Raw genomic sequence first — 23,767 nt, 5'->3', positions numbered from 1 at the left:
ATTTTCAAAAATGAATGTCTAAAATTAAGCTTCTAAATTCATATTTAGGCACCTAAATAAGTTGTTAGGGCTAATTCCCCACTCTGGCACTTCGAGTGCAGAAGGTGGGGGCCCGCAAGGATTCTAAAGATTAATACTGGACACTCCAGGCTTGTATTAAACTCTCAAGGTTAAACTACCCAAGTGCAGAACCACTTTGAGAGCCCAGGAGGGTGCACTTGGGTATTCCTTCCTGTGGGGTACCCTCAAGCCCTTTCACCACCCCTCCAGGGAAGAGCTAAGAAAGAAAAACAAAGAAAATCAGCTGTTGCCACCTACTAATTAAACAACATATGCACAAACCTCTTAGGACACAAAAATCCAATTCTGCTGTTAAAAAGGATAAATTTTATTTAAAAAAAAGAAAATATATCTGGGAACTCAGGCTATTGCTAGATTTTAAAAAAAAACAACTACAAGGTTTCAGCCCCAAGAATAGCTTTCTTGAGGTCTAGTTTAAAGGTTACAAGCAAAACAAAAGAACCTGGGGTTAGCACAAAGGAATCCACATGCCATAAAGAAATAAAAGAAATAAACCTAATTGCATCTTCCTAGACATTTCCTGATCTACTTGCATATCTGGAGTTTTAAATGAGTAGTTTCTAGGTATGATACTGATGATTTTTCATACCTGGCCCAAGCGTCTTACAGCATAGCTCTGCCCTGTCCCGTCTCACCGGGAGAACAACCACAGACAGACAAAAGGGGAGTCGTTTTTCAATTTTTTAAAAAGTTCTAGCCTTCCCATTGGCTCTTTTGGCCAGGTGCCCACTCCTTTCCTTTTACCTATGCATAGCAGTGAGACTTTTACAGGTTGAGTGATTAGAGAACAGCTCCTAAGAGGGATTTTATAGCTACTGGCTGTCCATAAAAGGGAGCTACCCCCCTTCCTTCATTTATCACATCAGTGCTCTAATTTCTAAAACACCCAACAACTCAACTCAAATTATAAACACTAGTAATGGAAATCAAAGGGAGTTGGTAGGATCTTACTCTCCTGAAAATTATCCCACATATTTAGGTGCCTAACGTTAGATATATATATTTTTAATTGCCTTATTTTTTACAAAGAAAAATTGTTCATATGGATGGAGCTCTCTGGTAGTCTAATGTAATAGGAGTCTTTCCATTTAAGAAGGAACAGGAATTTATTGTGATGCTCACAAAACATTTATTGTGATGTTAGTTTTAATGATTAAAAAGATTAAAAAGATAATCTAATTTTTTGTATTAACAAAGAAATAAAAAAATAGAATACCTGAAAGTGATAAAAAATATTCATCATCCAAAATTACGAATGTCTGTGCATAAGGTCAGACTTTTCCCTTTTAGAGCCCACACAAAGCTGATGATTATTGCAACCTTGGGTACTTATAGGGGCAGACCTTATAGGGTCTCACTGTTATGCATTCCCTTCCACTCAGCATATAGCTTTCACCTAAGCAGCCCAATCAATGAGCCCTGTTACAGATTTTTAAAGTATATTTTCCTGTGGAGATGTGGAAATAAAGGAGGGAGAATACACGTGCATTCACTAGGCTGCTCATAGCTATGCCTCCTCCTGGTCAGTGCTGCTTCCAGTCAGTCACCACAACTTCTAATAGAGTGAAAAAGAACAGATTATAGTGCAGCTTCAAAATATCTCCGCAGTGTATTATTTCAATGAAGAATTTACAGATAATTTTTAGTGTGCAACATAATTTATAAACAACATACTTCCACACTCACAATTTACACTGCAGAAAAGGCCACCTTTCTAGGAATATTGACTTGTGTTTGTTTCTTTCCTCCCTGGATATGGCTCTTTCCTTCTTCTTTTGATATCACACATGTTTCTAGTTCATACATATTTTGTATATTTTCTCTACTTCAATTATTTTTTAAAATATTTTTAATAATTTCCCTGGTGTTTAAGAATATTCACTTTTCCATGTAGTTGCCACCTTCTCTTTCTTTTTTCTTCTTCCCCTGAGGTCCACTGGCATTCCATACTGCCTTTTTTGTGTGCCTTGCTGCTGTTCTGTTAGATGTTTTGCCCAGAAGTTTTCCTGCATTTTAAGATCATTAGCATTTTTCTCTTATTTTCCTCCATTTTTTCCATGTGGCTGACCTGTTATAACACAGAAGAAAAATAAAACAAAACAAAAAACAGATTTCCTTGGGAAGAAGGAACATTTTGTTGTGACTTAACTGGAAAATTCTGTGATGGATTCCATTGCTACAGAATCAGGACCACAGGGCCCTATTTAGGAGTATATATGAATAAACATTGTAACTGTAGCATATTCTAATGCTAAATCTTCATTATATAACTGTACAGTGTATATATATTTTTGTACAGGAACTGAAAGATCCTCACTGTAGGGATGAAATGGCTGCTGCTCGAGGTGCTCTGAAGAAGAACGCTACTATGCTGTACACTGCCTCTCAAGCGTTTCTCCGTCACCCTGATGTAGCAGCCACTAGGGCTAACAGAGATTATGTCTTCAAACAAGTACAAGAAGCAATAGCCGGTATCTCTAATGCTGCCCAGGCCACCTCACCAACCGATGAGAACAAGGGGCACACTGGTATCGGAGAACTTGCTGCGGCACTAAATGAATTTGATGTAAGTATTAAATGTGTGCCCAAAATGACACACCTTTCAAGAAATCCCATGTACCTTTTGTCAAACAGAATTTGAACAGTATATGTTTGTTTTGTACACAATTTTCTTTTGTTAGGCTGCAGCAAGCAAGATGCAAGGGGTCATCAATTTTTAATGAGGAATAGTTCTTGCTTTTAGTGAATGCTAGAACTTCCAAGTCATTGTTTGCTTTCTTCTGCTGTGACTGACAGAAGCAGAGAAGTCTCTCTTCTTCTGCCTCAGCATAAGCATAATCTTATCCAGCTAAATCTTTCAAGTCAGTTGGTAGTCTGATTAATCTGGTTGTTTTAGTTCTGTTAAAAAGATGAGTTTTAAGAGTGTCTTTATCTACTTTGCTGAAAATGATAAGCAGTGATTTAGGATGATTTGATTGTTGTCACAGGCAAAATCAGTGCAGAAAGATATTAATACATGTTCTTCTCTGAAATGTAGAAGGAGCTATGCCCAACTTCTTGTTCATTAGATTCTTGCCCCTCATGTCCAGTAAAAACCTACAAGAAGATTTTCAGAGAAGACCACTGCTACTAGCTTTTGTGCAGACAGGGTGCCACTGCCTTCAAAATTCAGGTGGTGGCAAGGGCCATGGTTAAACCTTGTCAGTGACTTCTTAGTTCTAAGTTTCCCCCATCCCATTTTTGTGGAATACCATTTAGAAGGCATTTTTGGAAGAGCTGTAGATGCATAATTTCATTGGCAGGGCTTGACAAAATTCTTTAAGGAACTAGCTGGTCTTTAAGGAATTAGCTGAAGCAGTATTGGAACCACTAGCGATTATCTTCATGAACTCATGGAAGATGGGTAATATTCAAGAGGACTGGAGAAGGGCAAACATAGTACTTATATTTAAAAAGGGGAACAAAGAGAACCTGGGGAATTATAGACCAGTCGGCCTAACTTTGATACCTAAAATATACTGGAACAAAGTATTAAACAATTAATTTGTAAGCACCTATAGGGTAATAGGGTGATAAATGGTAGATTTCAGAGTAGCAGCCGTGTTAGTCTGTATTCGCAAAAAGAAAAGGAGTACTTGTGGCACCTTAGAGACTAACAAATTTATTTGAGCATAAGCTTTCATGAGCTACAGCTTATTTCCAGTCTATCACCAACCAGGCCATGGGAAGTCATGCCTAGTGGTGAAGGTAAGAGTTCAACCCACGAGTTAGAGCTGGGTCTAGGGTGAGTGGAGTACAGGAAACAAGCTGATCAATCAATACCAGAGGGTCATAAGCCAAATGCCAGAACAGGAGGGTTAACCGGAGTCATAAGCCAGCAGAGGCAAAGTTCGAAACCAAAACACTGAAGCTACTGGGGAGCCGGGCAGGAGCATACACTGGAATCAGGCTGAGACAAGTAGGAATTAGAACAAGCAGGAGCAAGGACTGGAACAAGGGCAAGCACTTCTGTGAGTCTAGTATGCATTGAGCAGCCTATGAACTGCTGTGGGGGCCAGGCTTATAAGCATCACAGCTAAACCAGCAGCCAGTCAGGGACTGTGGCTACTCTTAGAGGTCTAAGGCGGTGGTTCTCAAACTTATTTTTTCCCCCATGGACCACTTGAAAATTGCTGAAGGTCTCGGCGGACCACTTAATCTTTTCAAATGTTGTTTTTACTGTTAGGTAACTATTGTAAAGTGCTTAGGATAAAAGCACTATATAAAAAAAAAACCTTTCTAATGCAATGGATGTGCACTCTCCCCCACCACAGCAGCCCCTAAGCTGGGGCTGGAAAGGAGGGCTGTTTCTCCCCAGCAGCCACAGTCCTAGAGCTGGGGAAAGTCGCCTCTTTTTCTGGCTGCCGCAGCCCTGCATGTCCCAAATTTCCCCCACCCCCTCTTCTCACCCTATTCCCAACCCCCTATTCTCCCCAAGGCCACTACCTCATCGTACATGTGTGTCTTCTCCAGGTCCAGGCACCTAATTAGTGGAGCCACGCCTGTGCTTTAGAGGGAAATATCCGCAGACCACATGAATGGGGCTCACAGTCCATGGACCATAGTTTGAGAACCTCTGGTCTAAGGCAATGCAGCTGGGCTCATTGGTTGCCTAGCAGCGCAGTTAATCAGGGAGCAGGACAGTAGTTGTCCCTTGCTGGTCTGGTCCCTGGCACATCTGAATTTGTCTAACTTCAGCTTCCACCTATTGGATCATGTTACACTTTCCTCTTCTGGATCAAAGAGCCCGTTATTAAATATTTGTTCTCCCTGTAGGTACATATAGACTCTAATCAAGTCACCCCTTAACTTTCTCTTTGTTACTCTAAATAGAATGACATCCTTGAGTCTACCACGATAAGGCAGGTTTTCTATTCCTTTAATCATTCTTGTGGCTCTTCTCTGATTCCTCTCCAATGTATTGACAACCTTCTTGAATTGTGGACAGCAGAACTGGACACTGTATTCCAGTAGCAGCTGCACCAGTGAAAAGTATGGAGATAAAATAACCTCTCTACTCCTGTTTTTAGTGCACAGAGAGAGATCAAACCAGGGTTCAGATCATTGCACCAGGGGCTCAGAAGCTCAAGAGTTATCCCAACGGATTTGTTGGCACTCATCAGTCCTTTGGGGAAAATGAAATTAAAATATTATTTGAAAAAGAGTTTGCTTCTCTAGATAGGCATGTTCCAAGCAGTTCTAATACTCATGCACCTATTGACATGCCAAATTGATTACATCTTATGTGCACAGACGAAGGAGTTAACATGACTGTTAGCCTTCACCATTGTACACCTGCTTCATACCTCAAGGGATTAGGCAGTAGTTCTTTGAACCTGCCACAATCACCCAGTGTCAGTGTGAGTCCCACCTTGGACAGAAATCTGAGAAAGGTAGAAAGATATTTGGCTAAAATCTCTCTGTCATTTTTTTTCTGTCTTTGGGCGGCGGAGGGGGTGGGGGCGGGGGCGGGGGAGACAGTGTAATCAAAGTATTTTTGTAAACATTTTTTTTAAATTGATATACAAAGGTTTGCCCTCAGTGCAAGGGCATTTTAGGGGGTGGAGAAGTGGGGGGAATAGGAGTGAGAGTCATTTGGGGGTTGCATCGAGGGGAGGGGTAAATGCAGATGGGTAGTAGGGGAGGTGAGAGGAGTTGGGGGGCTCATGGGGGGAGGGGAAGGGACGCTGGGAAGGGGACATAGGGGTGAATGGCAGGATGACTGGCAAAGAATAGGGTCAGGGAGCTGTCATCCCCCCATTTCTCCTCCTGTGTGTGTGCCAGGATCTGGTGGTGGTCTGAGCCCTTCTCCCCACCCACCCCATGTGAGCTGGGATCTGGGTATCCCTGCCACCTTCCTTCTTGTGTGTGTGCCAGTGTAACCCACACACCTTATGGGTGTGGTGTTCTGTCCTGCCTATTGGCACTGAGAACACTTAGAGAGAGAGACTAATGAGTCTGCTCTACAGCCTTAGCTAAGAGGCAGATGGCTTTTAGCTCATGTGGTAGAGGCTCATGCACTAAGCTTCATAGGTCCCTGGTTCAATTCCGCCCACTGACGACTGGGGTCTGTCAGTGTTACACCACGATTTGGGGGTCCCCTACTTGTCTAGGGAATCTGAGCCCCTCTCTAATCTTCCTGCCTTGTGTGGGTTGGATTATGGGGGGCCTTGCCTCTTTGGGATGTCTGAGCCCTGCTCCTTGACCCCATGTCTGTGTCAAGATCTGGGTGACCCCTACCCATCTATGGGGATCTAACCCCCCCTCCATGTGTCTCCTCTGGGGGGGAGCAGTAGTTTGCTGGGGCTAGCAGCCTGAGACCCTCTCCCTACCTTCTCTCATGTGAGTTGGGATGTCCTGGGTCCCTGCCGTCTGGGAGTTTCTGAACCTCTCCCTCAGTTTATGTCAGGATCTAGGGGTGGGGGCCTGATGTCCCCTGCCCATCTCTGGGAGTCTGATCCCCTCCATGGCCCCTCATATAAGCCTGCTTCTGGAGGAGTCTTGCTTTTCTGGGGAGGTGTCTGACCCCCTCTCATTCAGTCCCCCCAACAAGTCCCTGCCCACAGGTATGTCTAAACCCCACTCTCTCCCCCTGTGTGTGTGTGCCAGGATCTGTGAAGCCCCTACCCATCTATGGGAGTCTGACACTTCCCCACCCACCCTTGTGTGAATCAGGTTCTTGGAGGGATTGAGCCCCATTCCTTCCCCCCCTTCATGTGAGCTGGGATCTGGGGTGCCTTGTCCCTCCAGGATGTTCTGAGCCCAACTCTTTACCCTCCCACCTGGCCCCGGGGAGCCACAATCTGGGGAAGCCCTGCCTGTCTGGGTGGAGAGGTTGAACAGTCATGCTGGGTGTCTGTATCAAGAACACACTATTGACACCGAACGGGTATGCTTGACACAATCAGAAACTCTCCAACATGGAGGAGGGGGAATGGGAACACCCACTAACATGAATGGAGCAATTCTCTCTGCTGGGAGCTATTTTTTCAGGCTGCATTCCTCTCCCTTGGGCATCCTCTTTAATCTGAGAACATCTCATTCAACTGTGTGGCTCACTTCACACCTCTCCCAGCCTGCTGTGCTGCTGAGAGATGTAGTGCCCTGCCCCGCCCCGCCCTTCTCCACTCTCTCTATTACAGCAGTAAAGCAGCAGCTCTGCTATAGGTAAGGTCATGTCATTCTGGAAGGGCAGGAGCTGCTACTGTAAAGCCTTAACTCTGCCTTAGCAATGGTTTTGGGGCATTCAGTTGTAGGGAAGGTGGAAGCAACATAGATGTTCCATCTCACTTAGAATGTAAGAACTTGATTCTTCAGCAGGCTGGGCTTTTTCAGTCATGCTCCACTTGTCTCCATGTCTGTATTGGGGCAAATAGGAGCAGAGGAAGGAATGGGGTTATGTGATCTAGGGAGGTTGAAGGAGCAGAGGGGACAGGAGCCAGGGTAAGGAGTGTATTGGAGCACTGGAGGAGAGGAGCTGGAGCCAGGAGATTGGGGGTAGGAGGAGGTCAGGGGGTGCGTGTGTGTGATAAGAGCAGAGGGGACAGACAGGGTGGGGGTACAGGACCAGAAAGATCTGTTCCCAGTAGAGAACACTCTCCTCCAGAACCTGGAATTGAACCCGGGGTCCTCAGTCTCTATGTTCCTCTGCTATCAGCAAATAGCTGTGAAACCCACTGGTAAAGTATATGTGATCATGTAATTAAAGATTGTGTCATATGCATAGCAACAAGGGGGCCAGATTAAATTTGCAGAGCCAGCCTCCATTTTGGCATTTTCTGGCTTTTGAGCGCTTGACTTTGCAATGTAAGCATTTCTGTAATGTAGAGTTTTAAAATGTAATTTATTATTTTGTTTGTGGTAGCCTCCCCAGTGTCCTAACCGTTTTCCACACTCAGAAACGGACCCCAAAGTGTGCCATTTTAAGATGAACATCAGTACTCTGTTTTCTGCATTAGCTATCAGGCACAGTCCCAGCTGCAAAAGGAAGGTGCTGGTTAGGATCTATAAAAACCCTAAATAATCTGAATCTGAGTTGTTTGAGAGCTGTTGAGAGAACAGCTCTTCCCCTCCCCTTGTTCGATTTATTTTTTTCCTTGGATTTAACACTCAGTAGTGGCTGATGACATGGTTTCTCAATGGAAAGCCTATGTCTCGGGAATATGCTCCATCTGCCTAGAGCTTGGTACCTTCAGCGCACATTGTAAAACACAATTAGTTGTATCAAGCTTTTCCTCTGTCTATATAGGGATATTTAATGTGCCTTTGATTACCTTATCCAGAAACAAATTCATTGACATGAATTACCTTAATAGCTGATATAGGAAAGTTGTGTGATTCTATGTGAAAAGGGCTCTGTTATTTAGACAAAGTTTAAAATTGTTTTTTGTTTTTTTTAAATGATTTTTTTTTATAGGGTATGGTGCCGTGTTTCTTCTGTGCTGGGTGTCAATTTAAATGGTCTAGCAAATATTGGTAGCTATGGAAATGGTCAATTGCTTAATCAATATTGACTTTATTAATCCTTTTTTAAATTTTTTTTGCCATGAATATGTTGTTAAATGGCACGGAATCTTAACATTGCCTTGATGTTAATACATCTTTAAAATTATTGATGTTTATCACTGCTAGCATGGAGCAGAATTGCTCGTGCAGCATCAAAAGCCTTAATAATACATAAAAGGACAAATTCATCTCTGGCAAACTTATTGACTTCAGCAAAAATAAACCTGATTACGAAAGGTCTGAAATTGGCCAAAAACCCCCCCTCGGTATAGATATTGCAGGACCCTATGTTTAAAGTGTGACCCATCTAGGTTTAAAATAATTTTTGATTTGTGCTTTTTCAAAACTTCTTTGTGCCCATAGTAAATGTGCTATATCTTCTGATTAAACTGATCATATTTTTTCATATTTGAAGTAATTGTGGCTTTAAACTGTGGGTCAAGATTTCAGGAATCCCATATTTTTCAAGTGCCTGTACACATTTTTTAAACTCCTTTAATGGTGAGAGTCCCCTAAAATTATCACTGTTTGATCTAATTGTACTTTGGATCTTGCACAGGAGTGTTTTCCACATGGTATGAACAGCAGAATTTTGAAACTGACCATTATCATGTGATGCTTATCAGTTTCAAACTGATGCTGCCACCACTATCTGGAAAGGGCTACTGTTCAATGCAACAAGGGCCATTGTGCTTAGTCATAATAAATGCATTGATATTTGGGACTGAGAAGACTATGCTGGTCATCTGGTAGGATCCCCTGATTCTTCGTAGGAATATTCAGACATCATTCCTCTTTCAGGTAATATATTTTCACACTTTTGCATGGTGTTGCAAGTGTAATAGATTCATGTGTGACATGTAAAATCATAGTCACATCATGATTTGTAGGTGCACTTGTGAAAAATATATATGCTTTATTTTCAGCAAGTCTTTCTTCCTAATATTAAGAAGTAAAAAGGAAGTTATTTTCATTTGTCCATTTCACTGAGGGCACAGAAGATTCATTTGAATATAATCTTGTTTTGCCCGTTTTTAGCCACTTTCACCTGAATGCTTAGCTGCCAACAGGGACTTACTCAGCCTTGTTCTTGGGGCTGACACCTCACTCCCTTTAGCTCTAAGATTACCTATCTAACAAATGTAGCTGCAACTCTGAGATGATTCTGAAATCGCTTCTCTATGTGCTAATAGATAAAACAGGCCAGCATGCCAGCAGCACAGGACACAATGGGATAGAGAGAAACTTCTGACCCTCCTCATTATAGTACAACTTCAGCAAGGGAAAAGAATACTACTTTTAATCCTTTTGGCTGAGTAATCATCATTGCTATGTTAATGTTTCAGTATCTCCTGCAGTAAAAACTTGCATGAGTGGTAACCTAACATTTGATATGAAGTGTACACTAAAGGAACACCTACGGTAGGGCAAAAGAATCATTCTTCACTAAAGCAAAAAGAGAGCAGATTTGTCCTTGAGCATAATACCACTTCTTTTGCTGAGCTACGGCAAATTTCAGACTCTGCTTTCCATAGTTCTCAACATCACTGCTATTTGCGAATACCTGCATTGTTAATGATTTGAAGTACTTTGTGAACCAAAATAGCCTGATATTTAGTTTAAATTAGGCTGTACCAATTTTACACACTTAAACTGTCATCTTTAAATAGATTTCACATGGTAATTGTCATATTCTATGACATGTTGATTGTATACTGCAATGAAACAGCTACCTCTGCATGATTTGTATGTATCTTAGTCTTTGGAGAAGAACTATAATTTACTAGACTTTGGAAATATTTTACATAGGAATGTAAAGAGCTTATGAATTCATTTAGTCAGAGTTTAACACTTTGAAATATTGTTTAGTTTTAGATTTTTTTCTTTTGTTTTAAACAGGCGATAGTAACTGTATAGTATTTGACATTTCCTATATTTAATGTAAGTATTATTGCTCTTAGTTTCAACTGGATAATTTGGGTTTGATATTTAATTTCCATACAATTTATCTGACTCTCCAGATTCTTGTTGTAACCAATAACATAAATACAAAAAGTATTTGTCTAAATTCATGGTTTATTAAAGAAAGATAATAAGATATAATAGAAGAAAGGACAATCATTTGTTTAAATGTATAAAATCCAAAGTGGTGGTATAGGCATAACTAGTTGCTCCTCAGCTTGGTAAGATTGCCTAGCACATTCCATTGTGAGACCTTGTTTTCAGTTCTGTTTAGCTTTGTCAAACCCAAGACATTTAGGCTGAAAATGTTCCTGTTTTTGTTTGTTGGTTTGTTTGGTTTTGGTTTTGGAGTTTAAGCTAAAATGGTTCAGCCATTTCCAAAAATGAAATACATTGTTTTTCCTGTGTTTAAAAATTCTTACAACTGTCTTGTTGAGAAGCTGTAATGCCTCCATGATTTGCAGCAGGGACTTCAAATTTGGTATGAGGTGTCAGGGATGTACTTTTTGCTGTCTCCATGAAAAGTTGACCAAGTTATAAGCATATGAAAAATCTTGGTTCATGCATGCTCAGTTGAGACTTGTTAAAAACTTGGCTGCTAAATTTTCCAAAGATTCCATAAACACTGAACATTCTCCACCCAAGGGATTCAGGGGCTGAGCCTGACTTTCCCTGTATTTGCTCCTCCTGGTATCCAAAGGCTGCTGTGGCACAAAGCACAGGAACTGAGATCATCAACATAACTCATGCTCTGAGTCAATGCTGCTCCATAGAGTACAAAGATCCATTTTGGTGTTAGTCATCCATGTTCAGGTTTTGTAACGTACTTGTAAATGTATTCCCCAAAATACTGACAAATCACTTCAGTATTTTATTCTATGACCAGATAAAACTAGGTGTGTATGTTTGCCTTAGAGTGACCAGTCTATAACAGTAGCTACTGGAGACATTGGCTATTTATCCCTGCCATGGGACAGAACTGTATAATCTTTGGTAACTCTGATCCATGCCATGCTTCTTACTAGCATGCCTCAGTGTCATACCTTTATTACATGGTGTTAGAACAAGTGGAATCTTGAGAAAATTAAGCCATTCTAAAATCTCCATTTGGAAGGCAGGGAATTTTGGTTTAGAACTGAAGGAGATGTCTGGAACACTTCCAAAAATTTCTGGTGGCAAATGGTTTCTATTGCAGAGAAATCAGAGTGTTTAACCATCCACACTGCTGCAAGTAGAAGGCCCCAAGATATTGAAAATCTACAGTGTGGATCTATTGGAAGGAAAAAGAAGACTCCAAATTGCTACAGAAAGTAATTTAAATTTTTCAATAATTCTGTGATCAATCGAAGCCCGTCATGTTGGAAAACACCATTTCTTTATTACTAACCAGCTGCCTGATTAAATGACTAGGCATTATCTTGCAGACCTATATAATAAAGCTAGGTCGTGTGAATTTGCACTTAACAAAGGGACTGTTACAGAGTGAATTATTTGTGGTATAACTGATAATCATAGTACGGTTAGTGTGAGAAACTGACTTGGCTTTCAGGGGAAAAAATGGAAGTTTGCAGGGCTAGTGAAAACAGTGCTTCTTAAATGCAATGAAAGATCTAGTGTGCATGTAATGAAAACTGCATACCAAGGCACAAAACTAGAATACAATGATATGCAAATAGCAGAAAACACTTTTTTTTTGTAATACACGTGGGAACAGTCACAGTGTGAAACAAAAAAGTGCTTAACATAAGAGGTACAATGTCATGTCGGCAATAAAAGTGACCATTTTGCAAAAGCATGTTCTCAAAACAAATTGGAAAGAAATAAAAAGCAAACCACATTAATGAATATATAGTTACAATACAAACCTATGCTGATGCAGAACTCTCTGTTGGATCTCAGTATATTTATAAAGCAAAGGTATACAATAGCTTGGTTTGTGACACTGGAAATAAATTAATTAAAAGTAAATATCAGAATAGAAAATGGAGCAGTATATAATGAATGGAATCACAGCAAACATTTACAAAAAAAAAGATTGAGAACCCTGTATAGAATTTCTAAGCTAAACTTGTCTAAATACATGTGATTCCATATATGATCAGTTGGCCTACCAAATAGGATACAAATGTTATTCTTAAACAATTTGATGCAGTGTTACTGACCTTGTACGCATTAAGGCTATAATACATTATAATGGTATAGATCACAATGTCCCACTAAATATGCATACAGACCATAAAGTCCCAGTAGCATTGGGAACAAAAGTAAAAGCTGAAACTGATCAGGTGCGAAAATTAGACGTTATTGAACAAATAGACATAACTGATGTAAACAAAATTGGCTTGAATAAAACCAAAACTAGTTAAGGATTTGTATAGATTCAAAAGATTTGAATAAGATCATCCATTACAAATGCTACCTCTTTAGTGGAGGAGATCATGCCTAGGCTTCAAAATGCAAGAGCATTTTTATTTTTTCAATAGGAGCCAATAGTTTTGCTAAGTACAAAAGTGGCAAAGAGTGCAAAACCTGCAGCTTCGAATTCTCCTTTTGATGGATGAACATTTATATGATTTCACCTCCACAACCTCCAACTCATTCCCACCAGATAGCGTTGAGGCTAGGAGTTTGGTAAGTTTTTTTTTAAAAAGGATGGGACACTTCTATGGATAATGAGAACAACCCAGAGGTACAACTGATTAAAAAAAAATACACAACAAGGGCTATAAACCCTCATGATCTGCACTTAAGTCAACCTGTGGGTGAGTGGGCTAGGAAGAAACTTCTTCTATGGGCAAGTTATTCCATGAATATCCACCTAGGATTTCTTGAGCTTTTCTCTGAAGCATCTGGTACTGGCCACTGTCGGACTAGACAGACTACTGGTCTGATCCAATATGGCAATTCTGATATTTTACATATATTTGAGGGTCTCACTGGGGTGGAGCTAATTGCTCTGTTCTGTTGAATTGGGCTGATAATGATCAAGAACATGAGAAACTGCATAATGTTCTGCAACATGCTTAAGAAAAGAACCTTACACTGATGTGAAAGAAGTCTCGGCGTATGCTGAAATTCCCCCTTCCCAAATTCACACTGCTCCTTTTCCTGAATACAATTCAGTTAATTTAGGCTACCTCTTTTCAGGGCTTCTTGCAGCTGGTACCCCTTGTAGACTCAAAAGTTCCTCAGTCTCCCATATACGACGTCTCTGGAAGCTCTGGGCTCCCTACTCTCTTGGGCTCCCCTCCGCTTACAGGAGCAGAGAGCCCTCTGAATGCTGAAACTGAGCAGCCAAGGTGTTGATGGTTTTGAAGAAGATGAGAAAAATTTTTAAGGTCAGGCTTGACAAAGCCCTGGCTGGGATGATTTAGTTGGGGATTGGCCCTGCTTTGAGCAGGGGGTTGGACTAGATGACCTCCTGAGATCCCTTCCAACCCTGATATTCTATGAAAAATATAGCAGTTTGAGCTGCTGTCTGCCACCCTAAAAGAGGACCATCACCACCTCAGCTACCTCCCACAGGGAACTTCTGCTTGCTCAATTAGGGGAGAGGAGGAAGAGAGAGGAGCATAAATTAGAATGTCTCCAACTAAAGTGGAACAGTTGAGCAGCCATGGAATGCAGAACAGTTGAGTGATCCGAGCCAGAACTCTGTCCTCAATGTCTCTATTTGTGTGTTTAGATAAGTGGGCTATGTTAGTTTGTGGAAGTTGTTTTTTTAGAGAGGATGGTAATTGTAGACACTGGAAATCATCGGGTGCTCACCTCAGTCATGCAGCAGAGAAAAAACCTTTTGTAAACCATGTTATATGCATGGGACTCCAGTGTGTTGCACCTGTATTATACAGCAAGAGTCTCTGCTGCCTTTTGTTTTTTGTAGAATACCACCACCTAGTGGTTACTTGAATTATTTCTGTTTCTACTCTGTACTATATAGCATTTCCATTCCCTAGTAAGTTATTACAGAAAGATATAGCAATTCATTGTGAATATGATTTGGATTATAATTAATGATAAAATAATGTTTGTTTCTTTCTTGGATACCAAAAGTAAACTTAAAAATCCAATGGGAATACAAAACCGCTTAGTATTTTTATAGTACAGCATTCATTATCATTTATTATTGAATAAATTTACCATGCAGTGAACATGGAGAGTAGAGCAATATAGTAATTTTTTTTCTCATATGACTTTCTGTGGTGTGAGATCATCTAAATGAATTTATGTGTGGATATTTAAGGTGGACAAATTAAACTGGAACCAAAACCATCAAAATCTGTTTTTCTTATTATGTGTTAGCTATTGAAAAATGTGAGGAAGTAGGATGCTAGACCACAAAGTGGGTAAATGGATTGCAATACTGTCATCATGAATTTTATATATAGCAACTCAGGAACATCAAGCAATGCAAGTAGAGCTATTAGAAGCCTGGAGTATAATTTTTTTACTTTTTTTGGGGGGGGGGGGGATAGGTAGGACCCTTCTTTCTGTCTGATGTAGTTATACAGCCCCCATTATTGTAATATCTGAGTGCCCCACAATCTTTTAATATATTTATCTTCACAGCACCCCGGGATAGGGAAATAGTATCCTTATTTTACAGTTGACACAGAGAGTTTAAGGCCCAGATCCTCAAAGGTATTTATAATCCTAACTTCCATTGAAATAAATGGAAATATATATATTTTTAAGAAAGTTAGAATGGAAATACAAATTCATTTAGTGTTTTTTATTGTATGGTCATCCTGTAATTTATTATTGAATAACTTTTATCATGCAATAAACAGAGTATAGAAGAATAGTAACCAATCCCCACTGGATTAGAACAAATTGAAATTAAGCTATTTTTGCTTCTAAAAGATTTGATAGATTCTCTTTAGATTCTGCCATGGTCAGAGGCAACTTTTGTTGTCTTTAAAAAGATTGGGAAAAACTAACAAACCAACAATCCTCAGACTTCTCCTTAATGAAAATATTATTGCATTGACTTTTGTATTATGTGTAAAATGATGATTTATTAATACTTTCGGGAATGTGGGGGAGGATCTATAATCCATGAAGCTGTCTGGTGAAGTATATAAACATTAAATTTAAAACTATTTTTTTCAAAGGAAGTTATCTAAGCCTTTATCCCATGCTGATGCTTCTTTTACTTTTCAGATACGTGTGTACATAGGCCATCTGAGCAGTTTTCATCTGTACAGGACAGTTCTTGCAAACCTTTGAATAGGGGTAGTTAAGAACATAAGAATGGCCATGCTGGGTCAGACCAAAGGTCCATCTAGCCCAGTATCCTGTCTTCTGACAGTGGCCAGTGCCAGGTGCTTCAGAGGGAATGAACAGAACAGGTAATCATCAAGTGGTCCGTCCCATCACCCATTCCCAGCTTCTGGCAAACAGAGGCTAGGGACACCATCCCTGCCCATCCTGGCTAATAGCCATTGATGGACCTATCCTCCCTGAACTTATCTTGTTCATTTTTTTTTTTCTTAAACCCTGTTATAGTCTGGGCCTTCACAACATCCTCTGGTCAAGAATTCCACAGGTTGGCTGTGCGTTATGTGAAGAAATACGTCCTTTTGTTTGTTTTTAAACCTGCTGCCTATTAATTTCATTTGTTGACCCTCTAGTTCTTGTGTTTTGAGAAGGAATAAATAAAACTTCCTTATTTACTTTCTCCACACAGGTCATGATTTTATAGACCTCAATCATCTCTCTTTCAAGCTGAAAAGTCACACTCTTATTAATCTCTCCTCATAGGGAAGCTGTTCCATACCCCAATGCCCCCACAGATTAAGCCGATCATGGCTGCTATTCGCCACTGCAGGTCAATGGGGGCTGTGGGAAGCGGTATGGGCCAAGGGACGCACCGGCCACCGCTTTCCGCAGCCCCATTGGCCTGCAGCAGTGAACCGCAGCCAGTGGGAGCCGCGATCGGCCAAATCTGCAGGCGCGGCAGGTAAACAAACCAGCCCGGCCCACCAGGGGCTTTCCCTGAACAAACGGAGTCCCAAGTTTGGAAAACACTGCATTAAACAAATGGAGAGCATTTAATTATTTTTCATAAGATAAATACATTTGGTATATTCTACCATGTTAAAATGGCATCTGTCAGGACTTCAATAATCAGTAAATAAGTTTCCATGTCAAGGTAATTATTTTTTTAATTTTATTTCATCTATTGAAAAAAAAAATCCATGTACATTTAGTATACCAGCAAAGTTACATTTTTTCACGAATGTATCTTCAACAGTAAGAAACCTGAAACAATTATTCATAACCTGATTAATAGTGTCAGACTCTGATTTAAAGGAATACTTGTGGCACCTTAGAGACTAACATTTATTTGAGCATAAGGTTTTGTGAGCTACAGTTTACTTCAGTTTATGCTCAAATAAATTTGTTAGTCTCTAAGGTGCCACAAGTACTCTTTTTCTTTTTGTGGATACAGTCTAACATGGCTGCTACTCTGAGACTTTGATTTATGGCTTTAAAGTTGATTAATTATAAATATAAATGAATTGGAACACTTTACATTAGTCATTCATTAATTAGCTGTCAGCAAATGATGAAAAGTTTGCAGTGTTCTTTTCACATTTTTGAAGGGTATTTTTGTGTGAAATCTTTTGTCAGATAATTTTATTTCTAAGAAATTTTCCTAAGGTTAGTAGTTATATAGCATCAAATCACTAGTATAAGAATATCATGCTTCCTGTTAAAGTATGTTAGGGTGACCGGAAAACAAGTGTGAAAAATCGGGACGGGGGGGTAGGTAATTGGCGCCTATATAAGAAAAAGCCCCAAATATCAGGACTGTCCCTACAAAACTGGGAAATCTGGTCACCCTAACGTATGTTGAGCCTGTGCCCAGATCTAAAGTTTCTCCTGAAAAGAGAAGGAAACTGTCTGGAGCAGAAGAATAACCTCTTTTTTGGGGGATCTAATTTTAGAAAGCCATCAAAGAGCCCTCCTTTCTTTGGGATGCTTACTTAGGCAAAGTTTACAAAACAAAATAAGTAACCAAAACATATGGTTGTAACAATCCCTCAGGGAGGGTGGACTGATATGACAATATGAACAGAATAGTTTTCTCTTAACATTGGCAATCTCCATAAGAGACTGTCCTCTTTATTTGTGGTTTGAATGTTAGGTGCAGTTATCCTGTCTCTCCTTCTTTTGAGCTCCTGCTGGTTCTCTGGGTCCTTAGCCTGCTGACTTTAAACCAGATTTATGAAATTTTGAATTGGAGAAGAGTTCAAATGAGTCATAGAATTATTGAGCATGAACTATCACAAATGTATAATACAACACAAATCATCTACCTATATATGAAAGAAAACTTGACTTCAGTATGAATTTGGGCTAAGTAAGGACTTTAGGACCTGGACCATAAACTGTTTTAGTAAAACATTTTACCAAGATTTGCAAAAACAACAACAAACACCCACCTTGATAACTGTATATTTATGTAATTTTTGAGCATGACTTTGATGTTCTTTCATATACTACTTACTTTATGAAAAAAGAAAAGGAGTACTTGTGGCACCTTAGAGACTAACAAATTTATTAGAGCATAAGCTTTCGTGAGCATCCGATGAAGTGAGCTGTAGCTCACGAAAGCTTATGCTCCAATAAATTTGTTAGTCTCTAAGGTGCCACAAGTACTCCTTTTCTTTTTGCGAATACAGACTAACACGGCTGCTACTCTGAAACCTACTTACTTTATGTTCGTTTGAAATAATTACTTCTTAGAATAGTGTACTTATGGGTTCTCCACTCTAGGTGTGCTAGTGCTACATGCCCCTTTTATTGGAAATTTCACATAGCTGTGTCCATTCGGCCCATTCACATGTGTTACTCAGTGTCATGCTCCACACCGTTGCTATATAGTACTGCGTGGACAACCCACCCTTAGCTCCTTCTCAGTGGCCTAGGCCTGGGGCAGAGCCTTCGCAGTTGTCCATTGAATTTTACCTCAAATGTTCCCCCTTAGCTCTTTTAGTAGTTAGTTGTAGTTTAGCTGCAATGGTTTTGAAAAGAAAAGAAAATTATCTGAGTGAGAGAGAGAGAGAGAGAGAGAAAGGACTTATCGTTTTAGATAATTTCTTCCCTCCTGGGAGTTCTACATTTCTGGGAGGGCATACCTGGTTCTCTCAGTTTTAAATGCTGCTTATTATGCCAGGAGCTAATACCAGTGAGTGATGGACACTCCCAGATCATCCAATGCCTCAGGAAATTCCATATTTCCTAAAAGCACAACTTCGGTAATCTGGCATTAAAATCTAGAGCTTAAAAAAAAGGGAGCTCAAATTTCGTCTCCTCATGATGGAGAGCTCACTGAGCCCTGCCTCTGATCTGGACCAGGGACCCTTCCCCCATTGCTCTATATGCTGGTCTTCAAGTAAGTTGACTATCTCTACTACCTCCGAGCCACACTCCTCAAGGCATCTAAGAGGAAGATTCAAGTGTCCTCTCATAAGACTTCCAAAGACTGTGCCCTGAGTTCTCTGACTATGGAATCTACTTCAAAGAAGTCAAGATTGCCAGTGACTCCAGCCTCTTTGGCTCCCATCGATCTCCAACCCGGAACCCATGAGGCTGCTGGTTCCTCAGGTACTGACAATGGCACTGTTAAGCCTAGAGACTTCAAAATGTTGGGCTCAGATAGACAATTGGTACCTTAAGGGGAGTGAGGGCATGAAGAGCTCTACCTCTTCATACTCAGTACTGAAAAAAAACTGCTAGGGCTCTATCTGTACTCCTCTTGCAGCACTCAGGACTCATGGTACCATCAACTTTGTCTCAAGCCCTGGACATGGTACCACAACACTAAGTGGCACAAGAGTTTTGCTTTCCCTGAGACCTGGCTGTGCCTGAGACACGTGGCTCACCATTTCTTGGCTCCAGTCTTTTCTCAGTACCAAGGACCTCCAGATCCCTGGACACCTGTCCAGTACCCACAATGGTACCTCACGTTTCTTCTGCTGCTCCACCACTTCATCAAAATCCTCCTTGTCTAGGTCAATTTGAAGATCTTGCCTCAGTCTCTCAAACATTGTCCAAGGCTTTCCACTCCATTTCCAGAGGTCTCTGACTAAGTTGATCTCACTGGTGAGAGAGATCCACAATCACCATCTCGCTGTTATGAGCACCCATGGATGCTTCCACCCATTCCATCTGATATGCACCATCACCTTGGCCATACTGGGACCCATGGGTGTTCTATCGTCAAATCTCTAGGGCTTCAAGCACCGCCCATCACAGAATTAGACAACCTTCATCACCTTCCCTCTCCAGGATACTTGAAGCCCAGAAGGAACCCTTTGATTAACAGGAAGCTAGGGCTGATGAAAAGATCTCCCCCACAGCCAAAATCTCTTCTTTATCCCCAGATAAAGCAGTTGTGCCACCTCCACCATCCCTGGCTGACAATTTTAAACAGTTCCAGAACCTTATTAAGAGGGTCACAGATTCTTTGCAGATCCCTCCTGAGGTAGCTGATACTGCCCTGAACATTGTCCACTTCAGTTCACAAGGGCAATTATAGAATGTGTTGTGTGTTAAGATACTATGGCTTTGATCACAGCATTAAATTATAGATGTAAATCTGCCTTACTTGCTTAGAGGTTACTTAAAGAAAGCAAAGAAACAGTACACGAATTTAAGAAAGTAATATAATTGAAAAAAGAAATGAAGTGTATAATAAAATAAAAAGGTAATAGGCAGTGAAAGGATGATTAAAAAATAGAGGTTTGGAATATTTTTAGACTATGTAGCCTTGTAATCTTGTCCCCTTGCACTTTCTTCATCTCCCTTTTGGTTGTTTACATTCATTTTTGTCTCAATTTAAAACTAGATTGTAAATTTGTTGAGGAAGTGTCCATTATCTTGATTATCCACTGCACTCGAGCTGACCGAAGATGTTGGGAAGTCAATTGAAGCTTCCTGATTATCAAATGCCCCACCCCAGTATATATTAAAACTTCAGGGGAATAGTTTTCTTTGCTGCTGCTAGTTTAAGGCCCCTAGTTCCCTAAAATTCACCATCCCTTCCAGTCCTGTGCCTCTCCTTATACTGAGAGCAGCTCTAGCACATTTCAGAGCACATCTTTTCATCATTTTAAGATCACTTTACATTGTGTAAACAGTAAAAAGTGAATTTGCAAAGTGAACTTGGTAGATGGGAGAATCTGGCCCCACGTTTGCCAGAAGTTGGGAATAAACAACAAGGGATGGATAATTTGATGATTACCTGCTCTGCTCATTCCCTCTGGGACACCTGGCACTGGTCACAGTCGGAAGAGAGTATACTGGGCTGGATGGACCTTTGGTCTGATCCAGTAAGGCCATTCTTATGTCATCTGTGTCCATACACTGCCTAGAACAATGGGGACCTGGCACTGATGGGGTCCTCTGGGAGCATCCTGAAAAAAAAATCTCAATACTGTAAATAAGACCCATCACCAACTTCCTCTTGTGCTTTTATGAATGATTTGGTATCTTCAATTCATGGAAAATATTTCACTATTTTAACTATCACTCTGTTGTAGCGCAGCCACTTAATATATACACTTATTTATTTTTCAAATCCTTCCTTAAAGATACAAATTATACCTTTAGTTCTGAAGTCGGGCACAAGGTATAATTGTGTACGTTAGAGCTGGCTGGATCTCTTAATTTCTCTTAGCCACATCCATGAATCTGTCTTTTTAGTAGCTGAGGAAAGTGACATTTTTAATGAACTATCAGTTGCATGTAATTAGTTCTTCAGAATTTCCTCTTCATTTATTTGATTTGAATCTCTCAAATAAGTAATGTATTTAACAGTTTATTTGTTTATTAGAAACATGAAAAAATTCCCCAGTAACTTGAAATTAAGTGTCAGACAATTGTTCTTTGAGAAGGCTTGTCATGGACCATGTGTGAGCAGACAAACCTACTGGTTTGGAGCAGTGGCAGACAGACACAGTGGTTGGAAATGGAGTCAGAAACCAGAAGGAGCACCGACGGTCAGAGGTGGAGTAAGGAACCAGGAGTCTGAGCCAAGGTCAGAAATCAAGCAGGGAGTAGGACTGGGAGGGGAGTAGGGCTTGAGCAAGTCTGGGACATGAGTGGTTGCAGCTGGGGGTATAAGCATTAAGCAGCTGCTGGCCCAATCTGCTGCTGGGCTTAAGAGCAGGTCTGGTGACACCTCTCAGTCAATCACATAGTTTGGTGAATCAAGGTGTCCAGTTGCAGGGCAGCTATCTGGTCCCATGCTCACTGTCAGGAATCGGGGCCTGCAGCTACCACCCCCTACCCCTCTGCAACAAACACCTTCAGGGATGCCCTGGGGCCTGGCTACTTGGGATACATTCAATGGAAGTCGCATAGCAGGTCCAGGAAGTGGATGTTCTCAATCAGCTCTCTGGACCATTCATCTGGGTCATAGCCCTCCCAATCCAGCAGGTACTGGATTTTCCCCCCTAACTCTGTAGGAATGAAGAATTCATTGGCTCAAGTATTCTTCCTATCTTCAAATGCTTATGGGCAGTGGAGGTGGGTTGGAGCAATTCAGGAACAGGTTCTCAATGTGTCTTTAGAAATACTGGATAGAACTTTAGGAACTTGGGTAGCTGAGGTTCGACTGTTACTGCGTTAACCTGTTCAAAATCTTGAATGGGCCCAGGTACTGGTGATCTAGCTTGTCTGATGGATGAGCTGATACAGCAAGGTCAGGGGCAGGCCTGCTCAGCATGGTGCTTGTAAGCTTCTTCAGCAGACCTCAATTGTTCCTTGAGTTCTCAGTGCACTTGACACAGGTGGGTAGCCAAGTCTGTACCATAGAACTTATAGGTATGTCTGGGTGAAAGTGAGAGCCATAGTTAGGAAAAGAATGGGTTTTGTTGGGTCGAGGCATAGATTGCATTATTGCAGGCAAATTGCACATAGGGAAACGGGGAAAACCAGTAATCCTGGTGGCAATTAAAAAAAAAAAAAGATACTGTTCCAGTATTTGGTTGACTTGTTCTGTTTGCCCCTTGTTTTATAGGTGATAGGCAGAAGAGGTGAGGGACTATTCAAAGAAGTCTTAGAAACTCCCATCAAAAACAGCAGATGAACCTCATTGAGGGTCTTGGTCAGACACTATTCTGGTTAGTAGTCTGTGGTAATGGAAGATTTTCTCTAAGAAGAGACACACAGTTTCGAGGGCACTGGAGATGGTGTGGCAAGGAACAATGTTTGCCATCTTCGTTAGGAGATGGACCAACAGAGGGATCACTGTGTGCCCATGAAAGTGAGGCATCTCCATTATGAAGTCTATAGATAAGGTTGAACAAGGCTGAGGTGGAATGGGCAAGGACTGCAAAAAGCTGAGCACAGGCACTTTGTCTGAGAGCAGAGGTTACAGGACTTCACATATTCCTTGACATAAGCGCATAGACTTGGCCACCAGAAACTCCACCAAACCAGTCTTGAATTGGCCAAAGTGACAGAACAGCAGCATGTCATGACATAATTTCAAGACTTGAAGTCTAGGCTGCCCCTTCGTAACATAAATCCTATTTCTGATATAGAGGACACCATCCTGCAGCCTGAATTCATAGTCATGCTGGCCATCTGCATCACCCAGGGCCTGGTGGATCTGGGTGGTGAGTGGATTGTTGAGCAGCAGAGAATGAATAGAGAACATCAGACTGCTATCCACTGACAAAATAGGACACCTTATGATCTATGGAAGGAGGTTCTCTGCCAGGTTCGAGGTACTTATTGTTGTGACACACTGAGTCACCCTTTCCATTTCTCATCCCTGGACATTTACCTACAAAGTCAAACTGGACAAAAAAGAGGGACCGGGGATCTGATTTTGGTTGAGATGTCTGGCGGTCAGGAGGTATTCTAGGTTTTTGTGGTCTATAAGGACCTTGAATGAGAACCAGGTAACTGATTAGTCAAGATGGCAATCCTAGGTGCAGAAGGTGGTCTTCCATTCATCATCATCTTAAATCCAAATCAAGATGTAAGCTCCATGAAGGTTCAATTTAGTGAAGACATTCACAGATCAGAGCTTTTCAGAGAGCTCACAGATAAGGGGTGAGTGGTCACGGTTACAGATAGTAACCCTATTTAATGCCCAGTAATCCACACAAGATTGTAGAGCACTCCTCCTTAAAAAGAAAAGTGAAGCCCTGGCTGG

At 40.9% G+C, this 23,767-nt stretch overlaps 1 protein-coding gene across 5 annotated transcripts in view; it reads left to right on the top strand.

Moving 5' to 3' along the window:
• Positions 1-23,767, top strand: part of CTNNA2 (catenin alpha 2) — a 782,132-nt gene that overhangs the window by 207,449 nt on the left and 550,916 nt on the right. For all 5 annotated transcript variants that reach the window (XM_043512733.1, XM_043512734.1, XM_038399462.2 and 2 more), the window contains one exon: positions 2,381-2,647. In XM_043512733.1, coding sequence (XP_043368668.1) covers positions 2,381-2,647 — 267 coding nt within the window. The remainder of the gene's footprint in view (positions 1-2,380; positions 2,648-23,767) is intronic.

Source organism: Dermochelys coriacea, chromosome 4 (genome assembly GCF_009764565.3).
Source record: "Dermochelys coriacea isolate rDerCor1 chromosome 4, rDerCor1.pri.v4, whole genome shotgun sequence".
In the NCBI taxonomy this organism is placed as follows: domain Eukaryota; kingdom Metazoa; phylum Chordata; order Testudines; family Dermochelyidae; genus Dermochelys; species Dermochelys coriacea.
Note: the sequence above shows the minus strand (reverse complement) of the source record. Positions and strands in the feature narration are given on the sequence as shown.